This window comes from Mesitornis unicolor, unplaced genomic scaffold (assembly GCF_000695765.1).
Source record: "Mesitornis unicolor isolate BGI_N332 unplaced genomic scaffold, ASM69576v1 scaffold51047, whole genome shotgun sequence".
NCBI lineage: Eukaryota > Metazoa > Chordata > Aves > Mesitornithiformes > Mesitornithidae > Mesitornis > Mesitornis unicolor.
This window is the reverse complement of record NW_010198056.1, coordinates 32,845-56,004: the sequence shown is the minus strand read 5'-3', so window position 1 is coordinate 56,004 and position 23,160 is coordinate 32,845. Positions and strand designations below refer to the sequence as shown.

Sequence of the window (23,160 nt, the reverse complement as noted above, 5' to 3'; positions counted from 1 at the left end):
AGTCCCTGAATGCTACCCAGCTATCTTGGGTGAATACATTTTTGCATTTATGCCAGCCACCCAATGCAAATGCTTTACAGCCTGAAAATACCAAACTACAAGATGCTTCTTAACCAGCCTTAACAGCCTCCCAGCATGGTTTTGCTGACAGCGAGAGACTGCTCAGCAGTACCAGGAACTTCCTTCTGCTTCCACCTGATAAGGAAACATGCTATACATAGCACATTAATCTCCTTCACTGTATGACACAAAGCATTAATCACAACAGCTTGCTTCAACCACAATAAAATACTACTCCAGATGCTTAACCTATGTAGATTTCAAGCCCACGTATCTGCTGATGTTGCAAAAGCTCAATCACATCCCAGCGATACAATACCTAAAAATACATTAGCAACCAGCAGGAACAGAGGTAGCCTTTTTACTCAAAATTCTGCAACCTAAGGCCCTGACCCAGTAAGCATATTGGTACTGGATTTCAGCAGGTACCTGAAGAGTAATGTTGTAAAAGTGTAAAATATTATGTACAGTTCTTGCTTACTGTGTTCAAAATACTGTAATTTAGCTGCAACAGGTACAGAAAAAGGGCTACAATGGCAATCAGAGGAATGAAGAATTAGGAGATGTCAAAAGCATTTGACTAGTGCTGTGAAAGTCGAGAGACAGTACAACCATTCTTTAGAAATTCATTTAACTAGTTATGAGAGAAGAATAATTAAGCTAAAAGAGAATATTGTTGTACAGTGGATGTTAACAGATCATGAATACAGTCAGATATAAAATTAGAAGATATAATCATCAGATAAGTGAAGGTGTAGAACTGTCCAAACAGGGTAGTCAGGCTGCTGTACAAAGGCACGGTGTTTCTATTTTATGAATTTGGATTTAAGTTTTCAAGCAAAAATCTCTAATTTATTTTAAAGAACTTTTCAATGCATAACATTTTGTTTGCTAAGAAGGAAATACAACACCCTCTCAGAAGTTGCCCAGGTACCTGGCTTTGGCCAGAACTGCCCAGAAATTTCACTTTAACAATGTTGGGAAATAGGTAAACGTGGAAATTGAGCTTCAACAGAGAATTAATATGACGTTCAAGGAACTGGAGCACAAGAGATTTTTATAACTATCCTCTCTTTCCACATCACCCATAAAGCTAAGCATATGCTTAAGTGATTTACTACATCAAGGCCAGGACATTCTGCATGTTGCAAACATGAAATCTTACTTCCACAGAATAAATGCTTTTACACCTTGTGAACTGCAAGTGTTCAGTTTAAGTTTGCATCTTGACGTGCGCTACCGTACACATGAAAAAAAGAAAAATTATATATATTTTGTCTAACCTTATGAAAGATGATTAGAAATGTAGGCCTTGTGGCCTTATGAAATATCTGCTAAAATAAGGTCATGGGCCACTAACTTTGTCTCAGGCTTTTGTACAAGTCATTTTTTCTGGCAGTTTAAACAAGGGCTATGCAGGCTTTAAAGTTCAAATGAAAGAAAAGAGCTTGGCTTATTTCATGAGGATGCTGAACATGAATCCCTTTATTTCAGTGGGACATCTGAACATCAGACAGATTGTTTAATATAGAAATACAGAAATATTACAGGAACAAACTTAAAAGTGGACAGTTCTTCACCATTTATGTGTGGGTTTGTCCCTAACCTCTCTGCAATCTGATGTTATAATAATGAAACAAGACAATGAATGAAGCCGGTAAGAAAGGCAGAAAACCTTTCAGAAACAAAACGATATATCTGTGTGCAGGCATGTGTGCACACACACAGTGCTGAGCAGCTTCAAATGTACAAACTCTACAACAATCTGAGGAAAGTGATTTAACTTGCATCAAGGCTGGCAACTTATACAATCTAATTCTTGCAAACAAGCCTTTAAAGTCTCTACCACCACCATAAAGTACTACAAATCCCTCATTACTCTCAAGAAGCCGTTAATCACAACTTTTAAATTTCTTTGTGGTATTTTCTTCTGTTCTGAACCCATATCTGTGATTTACTTTGAAGGAGTAAGTTCTCATTGCCGAGAAAGAACAAATACATATACCATATTGTCAGATCTTCTGGCTTCATTCCTGAACCAAAACTCTGCAAAACTGCTCCAAAAGTCCAATTATTTAATTGCACCGCTCTGGTACAACAGCGATGAAGTAATTTTCAGGCCATCTGTAACTGTTTCCCATCATGCTGTTTTTCATGTAATTCACACCATTACCTCTGCCTCATGTGCCTTGTTACACTGCTCCTCTCTTCCATACACAGTTCTTCTGTTTTCTGGTGTACCTCATCAATCCTGAGTTGTTGTTTAGCTGTGACCCCTTTCAGATTACTTTGAAATGCAGAAGCATAAAGGAACATGTGGACCCTAAGCCCATCTCTCTTCACAGAGCTGTTGAGCCCTATTTTCTTTGAGAACTATGCTGGATGAAGGCTTTTGCTACCTTCTTACCTATTTTAGCTGCTGGTCTGGGTGTACTAATGTTTCTGCCTGCTCTTACTGACAGCGCTGGGGCTATTCCAAACATCCTACTTCCATCCCTAATTCTCAGCTGACTTTGGCCCTAGAAAATAAGGGGACATAAGCAATATCGCTACAAGAAATGTAGTAGAATATGTGAACAGTGGAGGAGGGAAGTTAAGTCTAACAAGTTCATGGGGGTACAACAGTAGACCACATCTAACTGTGCTTTGAACATCCACAGGTCTACTGAAAATAAAATCTCTGCTCAGTGATCCAAGTGAGTATAGTTTCAGTGGCAAGGAAAGTGTCACTGAAGTGTGTCACCTTGGTCTGCCATCCCTGGAATTCAGCCTATGAACAGTCCTTTCCAACAGCAGAAAGCCTGAGTGACAATCCCTTTTACAAAACACCATATTAAAAGGTTAAATTATTATCTTGAATATGCACAGTTATATTTTGGTGACATTTTATAGACATGCAGCTTTTGTTTGCAATTGTTCTGTGTGTGTAGGATTGTGAGCACACCTACACTTCATTTAATATACAGTGAATTGCATTTCCAATTCGGAGATGTACTGAAAATACTGAGTCCCCATGGCATTCCCGATTAGCCAATTACTGTCATTTTAAGGCACTATACTCAGGATTTGCACTGGGGCCTGATTAGCAGAATGGGCCAGTTACCGCAGCGCAGCCACCGGACCGGGTGCTACGTAAGAGGTGGTGTCTGCAGTGAAGAGGTGGCCTGCAGGTTGTGTCAGCTTTGCCAGAGTTTGCAGGACTCCAGTGCACAAGTTTGAAGAGAAAAAACAAACACTGACAAAAGGAATTAACTGTCTATGACCTGCCTTTCCCTTCTGAAACAGCATTTTCTGTGAGAACTGAGACACCTATTTCCATAGGTGAATGGAAAGTGCCTGCAGCAAATGTGTGCACCAACGTAAATTAGAGTAAGCTGGAAGTGTCCCACAAATCTGACTTCCATGGAGCTTGCCAGCAAATACCATCACAATACCCTTCTTTCTGAGGTTTGTTTCAAGCTTTCTCCTTATTGCTAGTCAGAAGGTGATTTCATTTTGACCTGAGTCAAAGAAAGCTAGCACACCTCTTTCTAATAAAACCTTTATTTGGTTTACATGAAGTGCCAATATTTGGGTAATAAGAATGATCTTTTAGGTACCAGGCTTTCCTGTCGCTGATGTGAAATAAGGTAAGCACAGAACAATATTCTAATATTTGCATGGATGAAAGAGGAGGTTGCAATGTGTTTTCATCTACTCACATTAGTATTCTCACTGACGTCAAAAGAGAGTTTGCATAAGCATGACAAAGAAGCAGGATTTAATCCTCCATCAAAACCTCTGGAAACACTAAATATGATTGGACTAGAAAAAAAAAGAAGCCTTATGAGAAAAATTTCAAGTGTTTTGCGTTGAGACAACATTCATCGTGGCATCAAGAGCCACAGGTTTCCTTCAGGAAGACACCTAGGTCAGAAGGCTTCCAGGGAGAGGGGCAGGAGTGCCTTCAGTCAGCCTCTAGACTCTTGGGAAAGATATTTTTGTGTTTCCTCTGGACCCAAAATCTCTGGCTCAAACCAGTTTTTTTCATATTGATCTGTTTTTCAGGATATTCCCATGCCCCTAAAATTTCTAAAGTATAAACACATTGAAAGTTGGGGTAATCATTAGGATATGTGGATTGGAATAAAACAGGACGCAGACACAAATCCAATGCTATTTTAAGACTTGCAGTGGTAGCAAAAAGTCTGCAGAGATTTGAGCAGGAGTCCTCTGGCTGGTTTAGACGAAATGCTCAGTTAAGCCTTGACAACACTCGAGATTTTCAGAAGGGAATTTTCTGTGATTATAGCATGAAACATACTCAGCTACTCTCACATCTTTGTGTACAACTTTATCAAAAAGCAGAGTGCTGGACTTATTACTATTACTAAATGACAGAATTATCACCACCTTAATTTCATCATCACTGATTTTATCTTTGAATTTTACACTTCAGAAGCCAGTAAACAGTCACTGTGATAGTAAGTTTTCTGCTGAAGTTTGCATATCGGAGCAACTGTTCTAAACTATCAGTTACACATACTGAAAACTAAATACTGAAACCAGTTCCATTCTTCCTAAACTGATCCCAACAGAATACATTTAAAAACGTACCACACGATGTCTCACAGGCTTGTATAATCCAAAAGCAGATAGTTGGGAACAATTTGATTCTGAACCAAATTTTGCTTTAGAGTTACTGTTTCAAATCAGAAACGGAGTACAGCAAGAAAATAAAAATCACTGACCTTTCTTTGCTAGATTACTGTTGGGTTCATACTTCTCAATCAGCTGTTGAACTTGTTCTTGTTTTAACGGTGGATAAAGGATTTCATTTAATCGTGGATCACGTTGCTTAAGATTTATAAATTCCATCATCTGATCAACAGTAAGGTATGGTTTACTCTTGGCACCACTAAAGAAAAGTTAAAGCAACAGCAAAGCCATTAAAATACATTTGCCTGAAATCTCATTCATTGTTCTGTAACATTGCAGGGAAACGGAAACAAGATTCAAATAATTGTACAACAAAAACACTGTCCCACTCTGTCTCTAGATTAACTTATTTTGCCAGCAAGTAACGACAAACATTCTTCATCAAACATCTAGAAGTAAGGTTTTTAACAGTATTCAGCATTACTGACATAAATGGGAAGAGTCACAGCAATGCTAAAAGCTTTTCATTCCTCTGAATTCCTGGAACCAAGCAATGCAAAAAAGTAAAAGAGAAAATTACCTGGAATTCAATCTTAAACTTGCCAGAAACACTCTGCTGGCATTCCTACCTAACTATTTGGTTTTACTGCTGAATAACAGTAGCCCTGATTTCATTATTCTAGTATTTGTTTGGGCTTTGGGATTTTTTTAAAGTTTAAATAAACTTGCTAAAAAATGCTAGGCACTCTGCAAAGCAAGCAAAAAGCTGCCTATTTAGAGAGTTAGTGAAAAGAGCAGAGTTTGGGTACAACCTGTACCCAGATGGAGATCCAGGAAACCTCCAAGCCAGGTGACGTGCTTAGGGTTGTCTACAGCACTTGGGACTGGCCTACTTCTACTCCGTGAACGAGCAATGGAAAGTCTACCCCCAGGTTCAAAGGGAGCAAACTAGGTCAAGGCTGAGTGCCTCTGAAACCTCAACCTTGGAGAAAATAAGCACAAAAGGACCACATAAGCACACTCATGTTGCAAAGATGCATTCACTAATTGCTTTAGTGGTCTTGGAATGTATTTAGGAAATTACTTTGCTTTCATATTGCTTCATGTTCTGACTCCATTGATCAGGCTCTGCTGAATCTGGGAAGTACAATGACTTGCTGTAAGGGCTAGAAGTAACATGAGTGATAAGCTTGTAACTCAGTGTATGAAATTAGTTGTAGCTGGCTGCTAATTTAATTTCACTGTGTGAGTTCATGATGCACAAATCGTAAAAGTTACTGCACTTTTTTGCAACTCCTAATTAAGCTTTTGGGGGTGATTATACATATTTTCATGCCTATTGCATACTGTTATTGCTTATTACTTCTCTTCCTTTACTTTCATGAAAGGCTAAACTATCCTACTCCATACGGAAAAACAAGACCCAGGAGTTCTGCCTCTCTAGGAATAAATTGCTTAAAACTCTGGCCATTAGAAATGGAGGCAAAAGCTTAGAAGAGAAGGAACCCTTGATCCAAGGTTAAATAACAGCCCTGCTTGACACTGAAATCTGTTCTTGGCATCGCTGCATGCTGCTGTAGTCTAAATAATCTATTTTGCCATCCTGAGTCCAGAAAATCAGTGAAGGGAGGGGAAAAAAAACCACATTAAAAAATAAACAAGTGTCTTCTCTTACAACTCAGAAAAGATGTGGTCAATCTCAGGCCGAGGGCAGAGGTTGTTTAAGAACACCCTGTACACGTCTGGTGTGAAGTCGTCTTGAGGGATGGAATCATTCTGTGAAACAGGAAGAAAACAGTGAAAGAACGATATGACACTTTTATACACTCTTTGGAAACATATCACTAACTACTGCACTTCTTTTGGTTTCCTTCCTGCAACCTAGAGAAGCCTATAAATTCCTCTGAATAACAGAGCAGCTTAAAGAGTACATCTTGAAAAAAAATTACAAATACCTCTATCATCTTAGTTTCCATAAGGTGAAGTTATCTCTTTCTCTGAGCACCTGTGAACAACAAAGGACGGACACCTCCCCATCTAACCTCCTTGTCTATAGGATAAATAGGTACAGCAATCACGATGAAGCCTCTGAGCTCACTCCCAGCAAGGCGGCTGGCCAGTGGTGCTGAGCCTGCGTGCTTCAGCGAGCAAAATGGCAGCGTTACCGGGGATGAGCACATCACTCATTTTTTCAAAGCTTTCAAAGAACTAGAGAGCAAACTGGGTCACTGAGTCATTATTAATATTAATTATTAATAACCTTGTTCTCTGACAGCAGCATGAATGTTTCCTTTACTTTCCTGAAGATACACGTTCAAGATATAGCGATTTTGGGCAAGACTCGTGCAATGCAGCTTTTCCATACATTTCTGTCCTAAACACTCAGTGTAATGCATTTGGCAATCAGATTTCTTTTACAGTAATTGATACAAATGCTCTCCTATAGAAGAGATACCAACATTTTTTACTTACATTTTCTACGCTTTAGAACAATTTACATTTAATCCTGCTTCTAGGTGACACTTTAATCATCCTCTGCACAAACTACAGGCTTGTATTTTGAGTAGAGGAAACCTTAGAAAGGAACAAGGAAAAGGAAAACACAAAACCCATGAAATGCAAATACTGAAAATCTATTTTTTGAGTTTCCTCCATGCAAGCTATCCTTCTCAAAAGCTATGACATGTAGTCAACAGGACCACCATGGGCCCACATGACACCTCTCCATGGCTCCAAAATAATACCCAAATCTGATGAACTGTAAGAGGAAAACTGTAACTTGGACACAAAGCTGTTTGTTTTTAAACACCGTTGAACCTGATTGTCTCAGAAGCAAGCTGCTGATAGAGGAAACTGCTGATTTTATTTATTCCGCCTGTTTAACACTGTTGCTAAGGGAACCAGAAGCGTTGATTCAAGCCTTTGTTAGACGGAAGGAAATTTTTCCATATTTTTCTGCTTCAGGAAAAAAAAAATATCACAGGTGTCACTTTATTTCTCCTTTCATCTATGAAACCTGCAGAGGCCTACGAGAGTTTTGTACCATGACCATCTTTCAGCGTTTCTGTCTGCAACTGGACCCAGCTCGTGCTCGGATCAAGCTAAGCTGCTTCCCTGCTCCACCTGCGTATCCATCTCCAGGCTTCAATGGCCTAAGGTCACCAGCCATTTTGTGCCTTTTTTGTTTTGGCAGGCTGTGCAAGTGGCTGCAGGGTGAACTGGTTCAAAACTTACCTGGTCAAAACAACCCCATGCACTTTACTGTGGGATCACCTTGCTGAGTCAGGTAACTTGCCAATGGCACAACTGCTAAAAGCAGTGCAAGGGTGGATGGAGAAGTTGGAGGATGGAAATAGATCCTTTCAGCGACAGCCATCAGCAACATAGAACTATGAGTGAAACTGCACCTACTACACTTTGATAAACTCGAGCTGTGGTGCTTTCAGTTGAGAGTAGGACTGCTGATACTTACGTTTTTCTAAAGGCTAGGATTCATAAAGCTGTGAATCTTCTTGTTAAAGCTTGCAGCCCACTTTGCTCTGTTCCCTCTACCTATAACCCCTAATTAGCAGGCTACTTCTCAGGCAGCGCTTCTCCTAAGGGCATTTTAGACATTGATTCTGTAATTACCACAGAATAATAGTCACCCGTTGAGGCAATCTCTTTTTTTCCTTTACAGGGGATTTGAAGGTACTCAACACTGAACAAAACATGGATCTTAACCCACGATAACCTGAGATCCAGGATTTTATTTGCCACTCGGTTCCAATTAAGAAAATATACCTCAGTTTGCCAACATGCATCTCCAAACGCCTATCTACAAAGAGGCTAACAAATACAACTCTTCAGACATAAGTACAGAACCTTTAAATAATTAATTATTTCCTATCAGTAATGTAATCAGTGGGCTTCAAAACACAGAGATCTAAAAGCCTTCCTGCAAGCATTTGCCACCCCAGGCACAACCTCAGACAACTATATTTGGATTTCAAAAGTCTGCCTGCTGAAAAGGATTAAAATACACTGCCCCTTTCCTCAGCCTGGCCTGAGCCATCCACATTTCAGTGGAACCACCCACACACCTTATGTGCTCATCTCTTTTTTGAGACCAATGAACAAATCACAAACTTTCTGTACCACATGAGAGCATCCCTCATTTCTGGGTTTGCTGAATATTTGCAGTCGATTTTATTATGTGATTAAGACATTCTACTAATTTCAAGCACTGTTGATTTATCATTTCTCTGGTAACATGCCTGCTTTTATAACATCTGTATCCAGTCTGTTACATATTCGGCAGCACAAAAGTTAATTCAGACTATTTGCACAGACAGGACTCAAAAGCTGGTTGTTTTATTTGGGGTTAACATTAAGCTCACTGGTGTTTCATTGTGAACCTCTACATTTGGAAAGCAGAAACCAGTCTTCACAACCAAACAGGCAACTAAAACAAAGCTCTCCAAATTCTATTTGAGGCACTTTCGACTAAAACCAAAAAGAAACACCCAACAAGAACAAAAAGCTCCACACTAGCACCACCCAAAAGTAGGCAAGATTTAAAGAAAACACAAGGGAACCAGAAGTCCAAATCAAAAAGTCATTGGCATTTTTTTAAAACTGCATTTTAACATTTCTATAAACGTTCCTCTGGTGTCAGATCTGCTGGACGATGAATGCTGCCGAAAATCAGGTCACACAGGGCTTGATTCTGCAAAATGTTACATATGCCAGGTCTCTGCCATAAATCAATCAAAAAAATGTGCTTGACTTGAAGTCCATGGGTCATCCCATTGCATTCACACTCAACTGCTTGGCTGAATCAGGGCTGGAGTGCTCAGCCCTTATTAAGGTCCCAAAACATGAAATAGTTTGGTTTTGGTGCTTCTAGGGAGCCTCTCTAGTGCTATCCTTCTACAGCAGGATGAAGACAATCTTCAAGAAAATGAGAACTCTTCTGCTCACTCTACATACAATGCCCACACATTGTCCCACAAGGTTTCCTGGTGAGCACATACACAGGGAATTCACTAAAGAGCAGGGCTAGCAGATGCTGAAGTTTGTACTGTCACAGACAAGTCCATGTAGTGATACTACACTTTGGCAGCAAAGCTCAGACTCCCTGTGCTCAGCTCACTGCATAAGATAGGTGAGAAGCTGTCCAAAATCCGAAGCTATGAATCAGGAAGACAGTGATCAGCGTTGACTTGGCATCCTCTTCCCCATGACTGTGAATTTCATTTTGTGTTTTAGGGTCATCCACAGGTTCTGAGGGGTACAGCAAAATGTGCAAAACTCATGGTCAACAAGCCCCGTATCTTCCTAATAAACGAGGGGTGTGGTTTTTTTATATAAAATCTTTAGAGGGATCTTCATAAGGCATAAATATAAAAAATCCAAAACAAAGCCTTAGCTGATAATGTCCATTAAAGACTTTCATTAATTCTCTGAATAATTTGGTTTGATTTTGCTTAGCAAGATTCCCTGATATTCATGTCTTGCATGCTGCCGGAATCCAGTGCTCTTCCAAGGCTTTGTGGGGACATCATTTGTCCTGCAGTACAATGGGGCAGAAAAGTTGGAAGTTGAAGCTAAGAATTTCACTTGTTCAGATAAACAGGAACACAAAGGAAAAGAGCTGTACTTGAAGAACTGATCTTCTTTTCTCTATGAGGTTCAGAGATTCATGCTTCTAAAGTACTTAGCTTCTAAAATATTTTTTTCCAAGATGATCAACACAGTTTTCTCTGTTGCATGAAGCGCATTTCTCTTTTGTCCCAACTAAAGAAAGGATCTACTTTATACTATGAATAATTTTCAAGATGGTATCCCAGCAACAAGTATCCAGCAGTGTATATGTAATACTAGCTTTACTTAAATAAATAGCAGAAAAAAGGTTGCAGTTTCTTTCAAGGACTCCTGTGATGTTTAGATTTTTTTCAGAGATATGTAGTAAACGACAGTAATAAATCAAGTGATTTAAAAAGCAAAGCTTCAGAGATTTTTCTGCACATCTTATCTTGTTTGCTAACAATTAACTGAAAACCTATCTTAAAAATTATTTCCATGTTTCTAACCTCACAACCTTATTTCAGGTAAGGCTGTTATAATTTTTTACAGACATTCCTTGGAATTTCATTGAATTAATCTCCCAGGTCTGTGAAAGAAGGTCTCATTGGTAAGGGGTATCTGAGGTTTGGCTTGTCAAGGCTTTGCCCCATTGCTCTTCTGAAACTGTAGGAATTGGCTGTATTAAGAGACCATCAAGAAAGCAAAGCTTGAGCGAACAAGGTTGGGCCTCCAAGTACAGTAATTCTCCTGCAAGAAGCTTCCTGGAGGAGAATCTCCAACTGGGAGGAAAGACTAAGGGCATCTTCACTCCAGTGTTCTCCAGAATCATCTGCTTGAGCTCATTCTTCTTGAAAAAAGCCTTCCTGAGGGTGAGGTACCATCCTGCAAATGCTCCAGGTTGAGGAGAGCTCCTGGATTAGCAGCATACAATGGCTGCATCCCTGCAACATTAACAGCTTTGGCACTGTAGAATTTCCACATTTACTCCATGCACCTTTTAAATAAGCTACAGTGAGTTTAAATTGTCACTTAACTCAAGCTATAGATTTTTTTTTTTTGTGAGAGAGAAAGAGATTACACCACTAGCTACACCTCAAGCTAACACAACGCTGAAATCATACCTTGAAAATTGTGCAACAGTCACAGACTCTTAAAATACTCTCACAGGATTTCTCCAGGACAGGTCACACAAGCCCCTGCCCTTTCCTTTAACCCATTTGCACTTCCTTCAGGCACTTCTGGTCCCTATACAATTTCAAATCAAAGGTACTTAGATTTGCAGATGGGCGTCAGGAACTTCTGTGTGGGAAAGACAGACCTGCTGCTGAGCACCTATCTGGAAGCAAAGCCAGCACAGCATGATCAGCCTTGAACAAACTGTCTTCAACTAAATAAAGGGTAAACACCACCAAATACAAGCAACAATTTGCAAGGACCAGGAATAAATTCAGATGCTTACCCTGGAAGATGGAAGATTACAAGCTTCTAATGCAGTCTCTACTCGCTTTCTGTCAGCGGAAAACAAGCGGTATATGCTGCAAAACAAAGACAAACCAGAGGGAATTGGCTTAAAGACATGCCTTCACGGCCCATGTGGCTTAAGGACTGAATATCACTTCCCAGTCTATTGCACCTTTAGCTATTTAGTTCCATATGGCTGGCTGCTTGGTAACACAAATGAGTTTAATGATGCTCACAATGAGTTTAACTCTACTCCACATAAGCCCCTGTTGCAAAAGGTAGTTATTTGAAAAGTCATCATTGCTCTCTTCATATTACCCCAGCAGTACACTATTTGAACATATTTATCCTCACAATATGTCTCTGACATCTCAAATGTATATTCACACCAAAAAGTCAGAGGAGACTACATGGTAAAGAAGGGGAACAGAACTTACTTCTTCAGAGGAATGCGCCCTTCTGGAGTCACCTGCAGCTTAAGTTTTGTATAACTGTGGAGAGAAAAGCATCTTGTTTTATTTTTACAGCATTTTCAAGTACCTCTCCATCAACTTTCTAGCTCGATGCCATTGTTGTGATCATGTGGCAAGTTCCACTAATCACTTTTGCTCAATATGAAAGCCTGCTGGGATAAAATTAATCAGTAAATACCTTTTCCATCAACAGTAATGCACCTGTAGTGTGAAATACTGTCCACCTTGCAACAGGACATTGCAAATTGCATTAATGCACAAATTTATCATCCCCCTCAAGCTCCTTCTCACCCAGGCTGCCTGTCAGTCTATCAGCAGACCAAATTGTGGCACATAGGCTACACAATTTGACCGGAAAGTTGGCTGTACTCCTCCTCTTCGGAGGCTGAAACCACCCCTGGATGTTGCACGCCAACTTCCCTGCAACCTAAAGCCCTCCCCATCACACATCTGTGAAGGTTTCTTTGTTGGACCCTAAATGCTGTCACAGCTGGAAGGAAGTCAAATCCCTGGCGACTGAAGTAACTCTGCACCAGCAAGAGTGTCAGTATATTTAGCAGCCCTGGGCAAGCCCAAGACATTTCCAGTACGAAGCAATATAAAAATTACATGCTGAAACCATCTTACAGGCAGGCAATTATCCAGGTTTTGAACTGAGCATTTAGAGGATCCCAGTATCTCAGGACCTGTGACTCCTCTCCCATGCTCATTAAGGCAGCAGGATGAGGATGTCTCTTTCTTTGTCCAAATCTTTCAACACCCTGATTCAAAGCCTACTGAAACAGGAGTCATGCAGAAGGTGTAATGGGAAGCAGTCGGGCAAACAACTGGTATCTGACGATTCTCCTGGTATGTGAGGACTACTGGTTACCAGCATAATGTGCACCAGCAGCAGCTTGCGAGGTGCATGACTTTTTGAGTGTTTCATCTCTTCCACTCAAATATAATTAAAACTATAAATGAGTTTTGCAGTAATATGATCCGATGAAAAATGTGACAACACTTAAGTATTTCAGAGGATTTATTTTTTTTTCCTTAAAAACCTTTTTCCTTTTGCCCAAATGGAAAAAGAAACTGCATGGTTCTAATAAATTTTCCTCTTCTTCCCAACAGAAAATGCCATAAGCAACCACTTCAAAAACAAAGTATGTGCTAATATCCCTAACTACGATAGGAATATTTTCATAAACCCTTGTCTCCTCATATGCATCTTCTGGAAACTGAAATCCCTTGTGCTACTGTGTCACCAGAGAAAAACATTATCCTCCCTACCCCATCTCCCAGCACTTAGATTAAAGAGAAAAAAATAATCACAATGGTAGAAAAAGGTTCCTTTTATTTTGCCTTCTACTTTTTGAAACTTTTGAGTACATTCTGGTCATGTTTAATGTTTTCCTCTACAGCCAAGAGAGCTAGAAATAAAAGAAAATGGAGACAATAATAAAGATAAAGGATTCTGAACTTCAGTTAAAGCAAACTAAAAATGTGTGTCTGAATAACAGTCAACCCTCACCAGTACTCGCTGCCTTTTTTCCTCCCAAATTCTTCTGTTACACGCAAGACATTATTTTTCACCCTGAAACCATTATCCATCCATCTAAGAAAACCAAGCATGTTATTTTTGTTAAAAACCTTGCTAGGAGATAGTCCCCACTGGTAGCAGCTGAATGGACTCATTCCAGCAGTTCAGTGCTGACTCCAAGAATGACACACTTTGGACCTAACGTTGACCCAAGGTTTCCCCAGTAGAGTTACCCTTTGCTCATTACTGCCTGGTCAGTATTTCAGTGCTAATGTGTTCCACCATCCATTTTCACACCCCAACACAGAAATACATTGCATGGTTACAACAGAAGAATGATCACTTTATAACCAAAATGGCAGTTTTTATTAACCACTCCTCCTCCCAAATTAACCCGATTTTTGCCATCTGACCAAACCACAGGAGAGCTGTTCAAGCCGTTTATTATTGCACTTCCAACACTGCAAGAGACTGAATGCCACAGAGGAAAACACCTTTTCAAATCTGCTCTAATGCAATTTGCTTTTCTATCTGACGAAAAGGGCTCTGATAGGATTGCAACCAACCCTTTGCTTAGTATAGTAATTATAATGGGGAAATATTTTTAATGTTCAAAGTAAAAGATTTCTTAAGTGACTCTGATTTGGCATCTGTGCAGAGGACCCTGGAAACCCTACAGTTCCCAAGTGATTTATTAATTAGTGGAAAAAGAAAAAGACACGGAATGCCATGCTTGCCTGCTACTGAACCTACGCAATATGTCCCGTCGCTTCATCTTTAATTAATATTGCTTGAAAAACCACAAAAAAATGGCTCCAAGTAAGACTGCTCTATTATACCATGGGATAACATGTTCCTCCTGTGAATCTGGTATGAAAACGCCCATTAGGTACAGTCACAATGCTCCCCATTACAGGCCTGTCAGCAAAGTCTGCTGGCCCGAGGGTTTGAGTGGTAGGGGGCATGGAAAAAAAATAATGTCAAATCACTCCTGTAACTCATCTATAACCTATGGACATCTCTGCTCTTGCTCACACACCTGGCTCTGCTCAGGTTAGCACAGTGCTTTCTCCACTGTCAACATGTGGAGCCAAAGGGGAACGTTAAAAGTTTCCATCCATTTGGGATTTTGTTTGCCTAATGTATCACTGCTGTCCCAACAAAGCCTTATCAGATACAGAGCTGTAGCTCCTGCAATGCCCAGCCTTCAAGGTTTCTTCAAAAATTCCTGTTGACTTCAGCTTCACAACAAATGCTATGAGAAGGAAACACATCACCTATCCTGCTGTGTTGTGTCTCCACCCTCCCCCTAAAACCGACACTTATGAATATGTATGTGGGATTAAAGTTAAGCAGTTGGGAACCTTCTGACTAAATACGGATGCATCTAATTCAATTAGCCATCCACAGCCTTAAAAAGTTCAGAAAAAGGGTGGGTTAACTTGCTTCTTGGACAGAGGCATGTTTTAAGAACCTAAGCCTTGACTTGGTATTTAGCTGGACTGAGCCTTTGTGAACAGAAATTAAAAGGTGTTTCAAGGGAGACACAAAGCTGCATTTAACCCACCAATGTGTAGGCTGGGGAGGGTATATCTTCCTTTTTAGAACCCCCAAAAGGCCAGCACGTACCCCGGTACATTACCATCATTATCTGGTAGAATTTACCATGCTGTTCTCAACGCTATCACTTGTGCAGAACTCTCAGCACGTGCACTTAGCTGGCGGAGAATCGTTACTCTCAGGTTTAGTTCTCTTTCATTCCAGACGTGTGGTTTTACACCCTAAACGTTCTCAGAAACAGCTTTTCTACTGCATTGAAAGCAACTCAGAATCTGCATACTGTGCAAAGCAATCTAGATGAATGGATTCACTGCTTTCCTCTGAGTCATGTGAAAATCAGAGAGATTAGACTGAGAAAATGGACTTATTGCATTTCTCTTTTTTTGACGAATAGCAGAAAAAAAGGAAAATAAACCTGAAGCAAGTCAATCCAGAATATTTCTTCATTTTTAACAGAGAGCTTCAGACTGCACCTGAAGCTGCTACTTTGGTATACAAGGGGAATTTAATTTAATTTAATTTAATTTAATTTAATTCTGTTTCTTTGCTACGACTTCATAGTTTGCGAGAAGAACTCTAACAAGATTTTTGTTTAAATGATGTTTAGATAACAGGCTTTTTAAAACCATGAGAAAGGACAGCCTGTGTTTACAAAAGTGACAACTCATCAAAGCAGAAACAATGGATGACAATGTGACTAAGAAGAAAAGGAAAATAACGCAGAGAAAAGAGCAACACCCACTGCATTAAACACGATGGCCACTTACGCTTTTTCCAGAAAGGCATCCCTTGACATGTTCTGTGCCAATAAATTTGTTGCCAAACTGAACACTTCATCTGACCATTCCTACAGAGAGAAAATTTGATTAAATGAGGCTTTATTTAGATGTTTATTTACACAATGCAAAATATTTTTGAAAATTATATCGTTAGTAAAAAGGGCCTAATTAAAGTCTGAACTTGATTTTTCCAATTACAGTTTCCTTCCTTGTCTGTGAGACCAGATTTTCTCATGCTGAAAAAAACAGAAGACTGTTACAAATATTTTTTGAAAGGTATCTTATTCCACTGAATTGGAAAAAAAAAACCAACCCCAATCATATGGATAATGACTGAAGCAAAACGTATTTAAGCTCCTGGAAAGTGTGCAATAAATGGTCTGGAAAAAATACACTATCTTGTGGGCTTACAGCCCTCTGAAGACAGACTGACTGGACAGGGTGGGATACAGACCACACCACAGTCACTCTCCTATTACAAAGTCTCCTCTTGCAAGAGTTTGCTGTGAGAGGCTCTGCATCACACTCTCTACAGATCATGAATTAATTCAGACAACAAATGTCACACCTTATCTTTTATGGCAGATACTGAATTAAGAACTGGAAGTACTGACTCTATCTAAGATCTTACCAGCCAACGTAAGAAATACGCTTAGAAAAACCAAATCAGTAGAAATACATAGGAATAAATTTAAATTATTCTGATATAGTGGGAAGAAGATGCAGCTCCAAATAGAAAAGCTCCTCTTCCTCCAACCATACATCCTTACACTGTGGTTCTATCCCTCACTAGTTGGTTTTTTTCCCTCTTGCTACCCTGACATAGCTCCAGCTGCTCACGGGACACCTACCTCCTCCACCAGCAGGCACTGCTCTTCCTAAGGCTCTCCCTCACTTTTCCTGACTACTTTTCCCTTTATTTCTATGCATGTTGCTGAAGTCCTTTCCTTAGGCTTCTGCCCTTTCCTGGGCTCCCAGCAAGGCTGATCCACGATTATAATCTGAAGTTTAGACTCCTGCTGCTCATCCAGTAACTCTTCTCCGCAGGTTTCTCCTCCAGCTTTTCATCAACAACTTCAGCAGCTTTTTCCTTGCTAACTTGGTGCTTATTTACAATCTTTAGTCACAATCCTTTTTTAGTCACAACTGCAGTTGTGGAATGGCTTTGTTTCACCTTTTTAAAAGAAAGGAGCAAATATAAACAGTGCCTTTGCAAACAATGTCTTTTTTTGATGAAGATTTCTGAGTTTTCTTTGAAACTAAAATTGAATTTCCTTTCATACTGGTCCAGATCCAAAATTCCTATCACCACATACTCTCCCAGATGAATACTCTTTGGGAGGTATTACCTCTCCTTGGTTCTGCTTTTTCTTGAGGCAAAATACAAAAAAAGGTAATTTCATTCTGACAAAAATGGATAATTAAGAAAAGTATAACTGACTTCCAATGAAACGACTGCTGTTGTGTCATTTTAGAGCTTACAAGCTTGTTTTACCTAAAAAGCCTCAAGTTTCCACGTGACTAAGTGATCAATTTGTGAGGTTCAGAAGTTACCATATTTTCTATTTTTATAATGTGCTAAGATTTGTTCTCTGAAGTTATCAGATCTTGTACCTGGAACGGGTCTCACACAGTTGCTCCTAAGAAGGAAGAGATAAAGCTACCCCTATATTTAGTGTTATAAGGACCTTTGATATCTTTCATCAACCAGATCCTTAAGTCCACCCCATTTATAACCTCACCTGTGACTGGTATTTCTGCCAGAGACACCTTCCTCCCTCAGACACAGATTTGTTGTTCTGAAGGCACACCACTGTTGCAGAGATAGTCCTTCCCTTCACCTCTCGTGATCGCTTCCATTTTTATTTTCCTTTACTTGTTTACCCATCTTAGGTGTAATTTAAAAAAAACAAAAAACAAACAAACCAAACCAAACCAAACACCCAAAAAACAAACCAGGGGTGTGAGAAAGAACAAGAGAAGGAGTTGGGTTCGTTAGCAACACCACTGCTTTGCTGTGACTCTTGGAACAGAAAGTGTATTAAATGCAGCATTTTTTTTTCATCTTGGCAACTCATTTTTCCAGGCTCAAAATAGGCTCATCTTGTAAACACTGCTTTGTTTAGGCACTAATAATAGCAGTTAAAGCTTCTCCCTGTGACACTAACCGCTGCAAAGATTAATGGCAACATAAAATATTATTTAGAAAATGAAAACACGTTGGCTTTTAACACATCTTGATAGACTTTGTTTTGATCTCACTGGTTCTGCTGGGCTTAAATCTGAAGTATTTTGTAGAAAACAGAAGCAGGGCAATTCAGGAATATCCCACACTCCAGCTCTTCCTTCTCTTTGTCCGAGTGCTTGTTGACAGGAACGTAAGGGGAACTTAGTCATTATGTGCCTGTTTATATAAAGAGTCTTGCCATGTTCCTTCCTTAGCTTTTCCTGGCTCTTCAAGCGATCACATCGCTCATGCCAAATATTCTTAGGGCTACCTACAGGCTGAGCCATTTCTAACAACGGAGGTGCCAAGTCAACAAGTCATAAGTAACACTTGCTCACTGCTTCTCCCATTTTAGGGTCTTCATTCCAGCCACCACAGAGTCGCAGCCAAAAACCCGAAACTGGAAAATATGCCAAGGATCACATAATCTTTTCAGTCACTGGTCTGAACCCTCAGCAGGAGGGGAAACAACAGCCCTGAGCACAGACCTGAAGAAATAAAGGAGATGCTTTGGACTGACTTTGATGGGCTCGCATCAAGCTGTGAGCCACGGTGCGTCTTGCTGCTTCAGCTACTCAAATGGCTCTGTTTCCTTCGTTTTGCTGCATGGTACAGAGTAAAGCCAATACTCTAACTCCGTGCATGATGCACTTTGCAGTCGTCTTTACCAGCAGCAGCAATTGCAGAAGGCAATGCTCAGTGAGAGTGCTCCACGGGGTAGAAAGCTGTTATGTGTAGAAAGAAAACAGCCTACTGTGGAAAGGTTATAATAGCCTCCGAATCACTGTGGTAGCTGCAGACTCCTGTTCAGATTGCAATATAAAAGGAAAACATAAATCTGAATATTTTGAAATAGGACTGTACTAGTGCCAACAAACTGTTTGCAGGTTGGAAGCCTCTGATCCCGTTTGGTAGCCGAAGAACCCAGCCTTCCAACATTCAACTCCAAGCAAGTCACATCCATCATGATAAGAGCTCCCTGAACTCAATCTCCTCTTGGTTACATTCTGTTACACTCATTCATATTTATATCATTCCTGTGAACTTTACTAACAATTATTTAGCCATTCTGTGCTTTGGCAGGTAGCGTATAAGCAGCACTTCGTTTGGAAATCTGTTGCTCAGTGAAGTAATTTCTCTCCTCTATTATGTGCATCAGGATACATACCGCAAGACATTTATCTCAACAGAAGAGATGAGATCTTTTTGATAAGAAAGGACAACACACATTCTTGAAAATACTTCTTTCAAATCAGAACTGACTACGTGTGAAGGCAATGTTTGTCACACATTTGGTTTTGGTGAGAGGTTAACAGCAAGCTGCTGAAATTTGACACTTTTGGCATCCTTAAGAATTTTATTTAAAAAAATGTATCAAATGGACATGAATTTATACGGTTTGTTTTACCGTTTTATTATACCGATCAAGCTCATAAATATGCCTAAGAAGCTGGGAAAATAAAGATGTATGCTAGAAAGCACAGTGTAGCTCAACTTGTGAATTCTGTTGACTACAGAATTTTACTTGTGGAGGAATTCATCAGCTCTTAGTGACGGATCTGATCCAGAGGTCATCAGACTGAGAAGAAACAGGATTCCCTGGGCTCCGGATAGGGGACTGTGTGGCCAGGATGGACTAGTGTGGTGAGAACAGAGTTGGCATGAGAGGCACAAAAGAGAGCTAAAGGAAAGAGATGGGAAAGATGGGATGTTCACTTTTGAAGTTACTGGATTTGGGAGAAGAAAGAAATACTGTAAAGGAGACACAGAGCTTCACAGGTTGAACCTCTTCATGTTGGGAATGGAGAAAAAGAGCATCCGCTTAGAACAGGGTTTGAGAATAAACTACTTTATTTTTCCTGCCTTCTGCAGTGCTATGTTTATAGATGCTTACAAGTCCTACCCCAAGACAGGCACAACCTTCTGAAAATAAGCAAGTGTTCTATCAGTGCTACTTCTCCATTATCAAGAAGCCTCTAGCAATCTGCCTTTTACACTGATGAATTTCAAGCTGCATTCTTTGAACAAACCAGCTGCTCAGCACCCTTCAGCTCATCACTAGTGTACTTTAAACATTAGATACTTTCTTCCAGAGGAAAAAGTACATCATGACTGTATCATCATTTCTAGCCCTGTATTCAGTTCAGTTAAAGCAAGCTGAATACTGCAAGGCTCATATTTCAATAATTCTACCACAACTTGGCCAGTGAATGTGATGAACAGAGTTTGTGGGAGAATATGAGGCCTTCTGCAAAGGAAGAAAACCCCATAATTGAATAATTTTAACTGCCTCACTAAAACTGTTACAGTTTACCTTGCCTTTCTTCTCCAAGGAAGCACTGATCGATACTTGTCATGCAACTTCAAAAATAAGGTATCACAAATGAGGGGTTAATCCAAAAATTATTTGTGCACTGAAAAGGGAAAGGTGAGGGATTTTTTTGTTAGTGCTTGCTTTCCCTGGAACAGCAGCAAGAGGAAGGGTCAAAATTTAGACGTGTGACATTGTATTTGTACATACTTGTATTTTACATGTCTTCTCAGAAGTCCCCAAAGACTTGTGCCTGATGCACTTATTTATAACAACTTCTCTGAGTCACTACATGGGTCCTGGAGATGATAAGGACCTCATTCTGTGGTCTGGCTCATATAAAGTTGGAAAAATGTTAAAAAATGAAGAATTTTTAGATGCATTCAACAATGATCAAACTCTGTTCTCACTGAAACAATCAGTGTATTTAATGTGATTTCAAAGCAAGCACAGCTAATCTGCAATGCTTTGAAAATAACATCCCCAGGCCACAGTGCCTGAGTGATAAAATATAAATTTATTTGGTCTACTGCATTTACAAATAACAAGGAAGACTTAGATTCTTAGTTACTCAGATTGTAGGAGTTACTCAGGATTTAGAGCAGCTAAGCTTTCCTAAAACATTATTTTATCTACTGTATTTTAAGGTCCCATTATCAAACAGAAAATAGCCCTAAAATCACCAATTTCTACACTGCTTTGGTAAATAGATTATAGTTCACTGACTGCTGGCTAGAAAGGAAAGTGACAAAGAAGACCATACACTTCTGATTTGGGTGATTTTCCCTCTTTCTTGGTAAGGGCTAACAATTCTATCTGGTAAAGCTTTAGCATACCTTTTCATTTTTCATCACATACTTATGGATTTTTTCCTGAAGAGTTGTTTCAATTGCTTTCACATTTGCACCGTTAAGATTTCTTAATCACCCCTGTAGAGTACAGCTGTGCATTTTCAAGTCTGAGGACAGCACTTCCCACTCAGCAGTCCATAGACCATTGCTAACTCATTTGTTTCTATTCTTTCATATCAAAAAAACAGTGAAAACTGTTTTTTTGCCAAGTTGACTGAACGGCTAATAAAGATTAGCAGAGACAGAAAGCTGGCAGGCAAAAATATATCCTCCTAGCTTAAGGCTTTCATCCCATGATCTTTTTTCTTCACCTGGTCTGACCATTCTTGTTGCCTGCAAAGTGACAAAATAACTCCTTCTTGCTGTTAAATAAAAGCAGTCTACAGAGAAACTACATTTTTACAGCAATCTAGCAGCCTCGAGGATGCAAACCGTATGAAAGCATGTTCTGTATGTGGTTATCTGGAGGCTGTCATCAGAGCCTACCCATATGAATGGAAGTGGAAAGAGAAGTAGCTTCTGAATGTCAATTTAGGATTGATAAAGCAAAGAGCTCCCACTTCATTAAACACAATTGAGTTGTATAGAAATTGGAAGAAAAAAACAATCCCAAACCTCCAAAACATGTACTAATATCAATCAAAACTTGCTTGGCACACACAACTGTGTTTTATGTGGTGTGTTAGACAGAAATGAAGGGAGTGTACACCTGCATGGAAAAAACACTTTACTAAAGTAATGATGTTGACTACAGTTCTTATCAAGGGCTATCAGCAGGCAAAATGCAACGCTTAAAATTGACCTTCAAACATGAACAGATACATTCTTGTGCGTAAGCTAAACAAGCTGTCTAATTGCTGACATACTTGAGTATACAAGGTAGAGCTGCAGATTCCCACTACTGATATAGGCCAAACTTAAAAAGCCAACTACTTACAAACTTTGTTCTCACAGATGATCCATAATTAGCACACACCAGGAACAAGCATAAAGGGGTGGTAACTACTGAAAGATACCGATGTGTGTTTGGAGAGTCACAGTGTACTACTTATAGCTGAGTAAAAATTTGTGTGTACCATTATTTTCACAGCACTTATTTAGGCTTTACAAACAATGTTCTGAAGATAAGTCTACATATCAGGGTCATAAACTTTGCTGAATAAACTCCCTGAAAAAGAAAAAATGATTGCACATTTCTTCTTGGTTACAGAGTGGCACAGCTCTACCAGAACTGAGGTTCATTTCATAGCAATCTCCACTTTTATCTCATTTATCCATATCTCAAAATGGTACTTTAAAAACATTCATTTTATATGACATAAATGAATGTATATCACCTTTGCTATGTCCTCTTGGAATGCCACCAAGTTCAAGTATGATATATTGACCAGGTCTGGACCATACACAACAGTTATCATTCGATTTTCCAGTCGACCTCCTAGGTTCCCAGCATCCAACAGTTCACGCAGTTTTGGATCCTGCAGGAAGGACATTACAAAATAGTTAAAAATCTTTTGCAAATATTTATAAAGAGGTGAATATTATTGCAAATACTTCAATTTTGAAAACTTGTGTTATTTTGAACATTTTAAGCATGGCAATACTACATTCTTATCTAGTTAATTGTTCATTAAAGTATTTAAAGTTACTAACCCAGAATAAAAGAAAATCACTACTGTAAATCCTTCAGAGCCTTTGAGCTCTGTATTA

General features: G+C 39.5%; 1 protein-coding gene across 1 annotated transcript; it reads right to left on the bottom strand.

Annotated features, from left to right (window-relative positions):
- Positions 1 to 4,790: 4,790 nt before the first annotated feature.
- On the bottom strand, positions 4,791 to 22,928 carry LOC104544200 (1-phosphatidylinositol 4,5-bisphosphate phosphodiesterase beta-1-like; the record flags this gene model as incomplete). The annotated part of the gene is made up of 6 exons (XM_010189005.1): positions 4,791 to 4,957; positions 6,374 to 6,474; positions 11,726 to 11,801; positions 12,165 to 12,218; positions 16,050 to 16,129; positions 22,788 to 22,928. Coding segments are annotated over 6 exons (619 nt in total), but the record flags the coding sequence as incomplete, so codon positions are not given.
- Between the last annotated feature and the right edge of the window lie 232 nt (positions 22,929 to 23,160).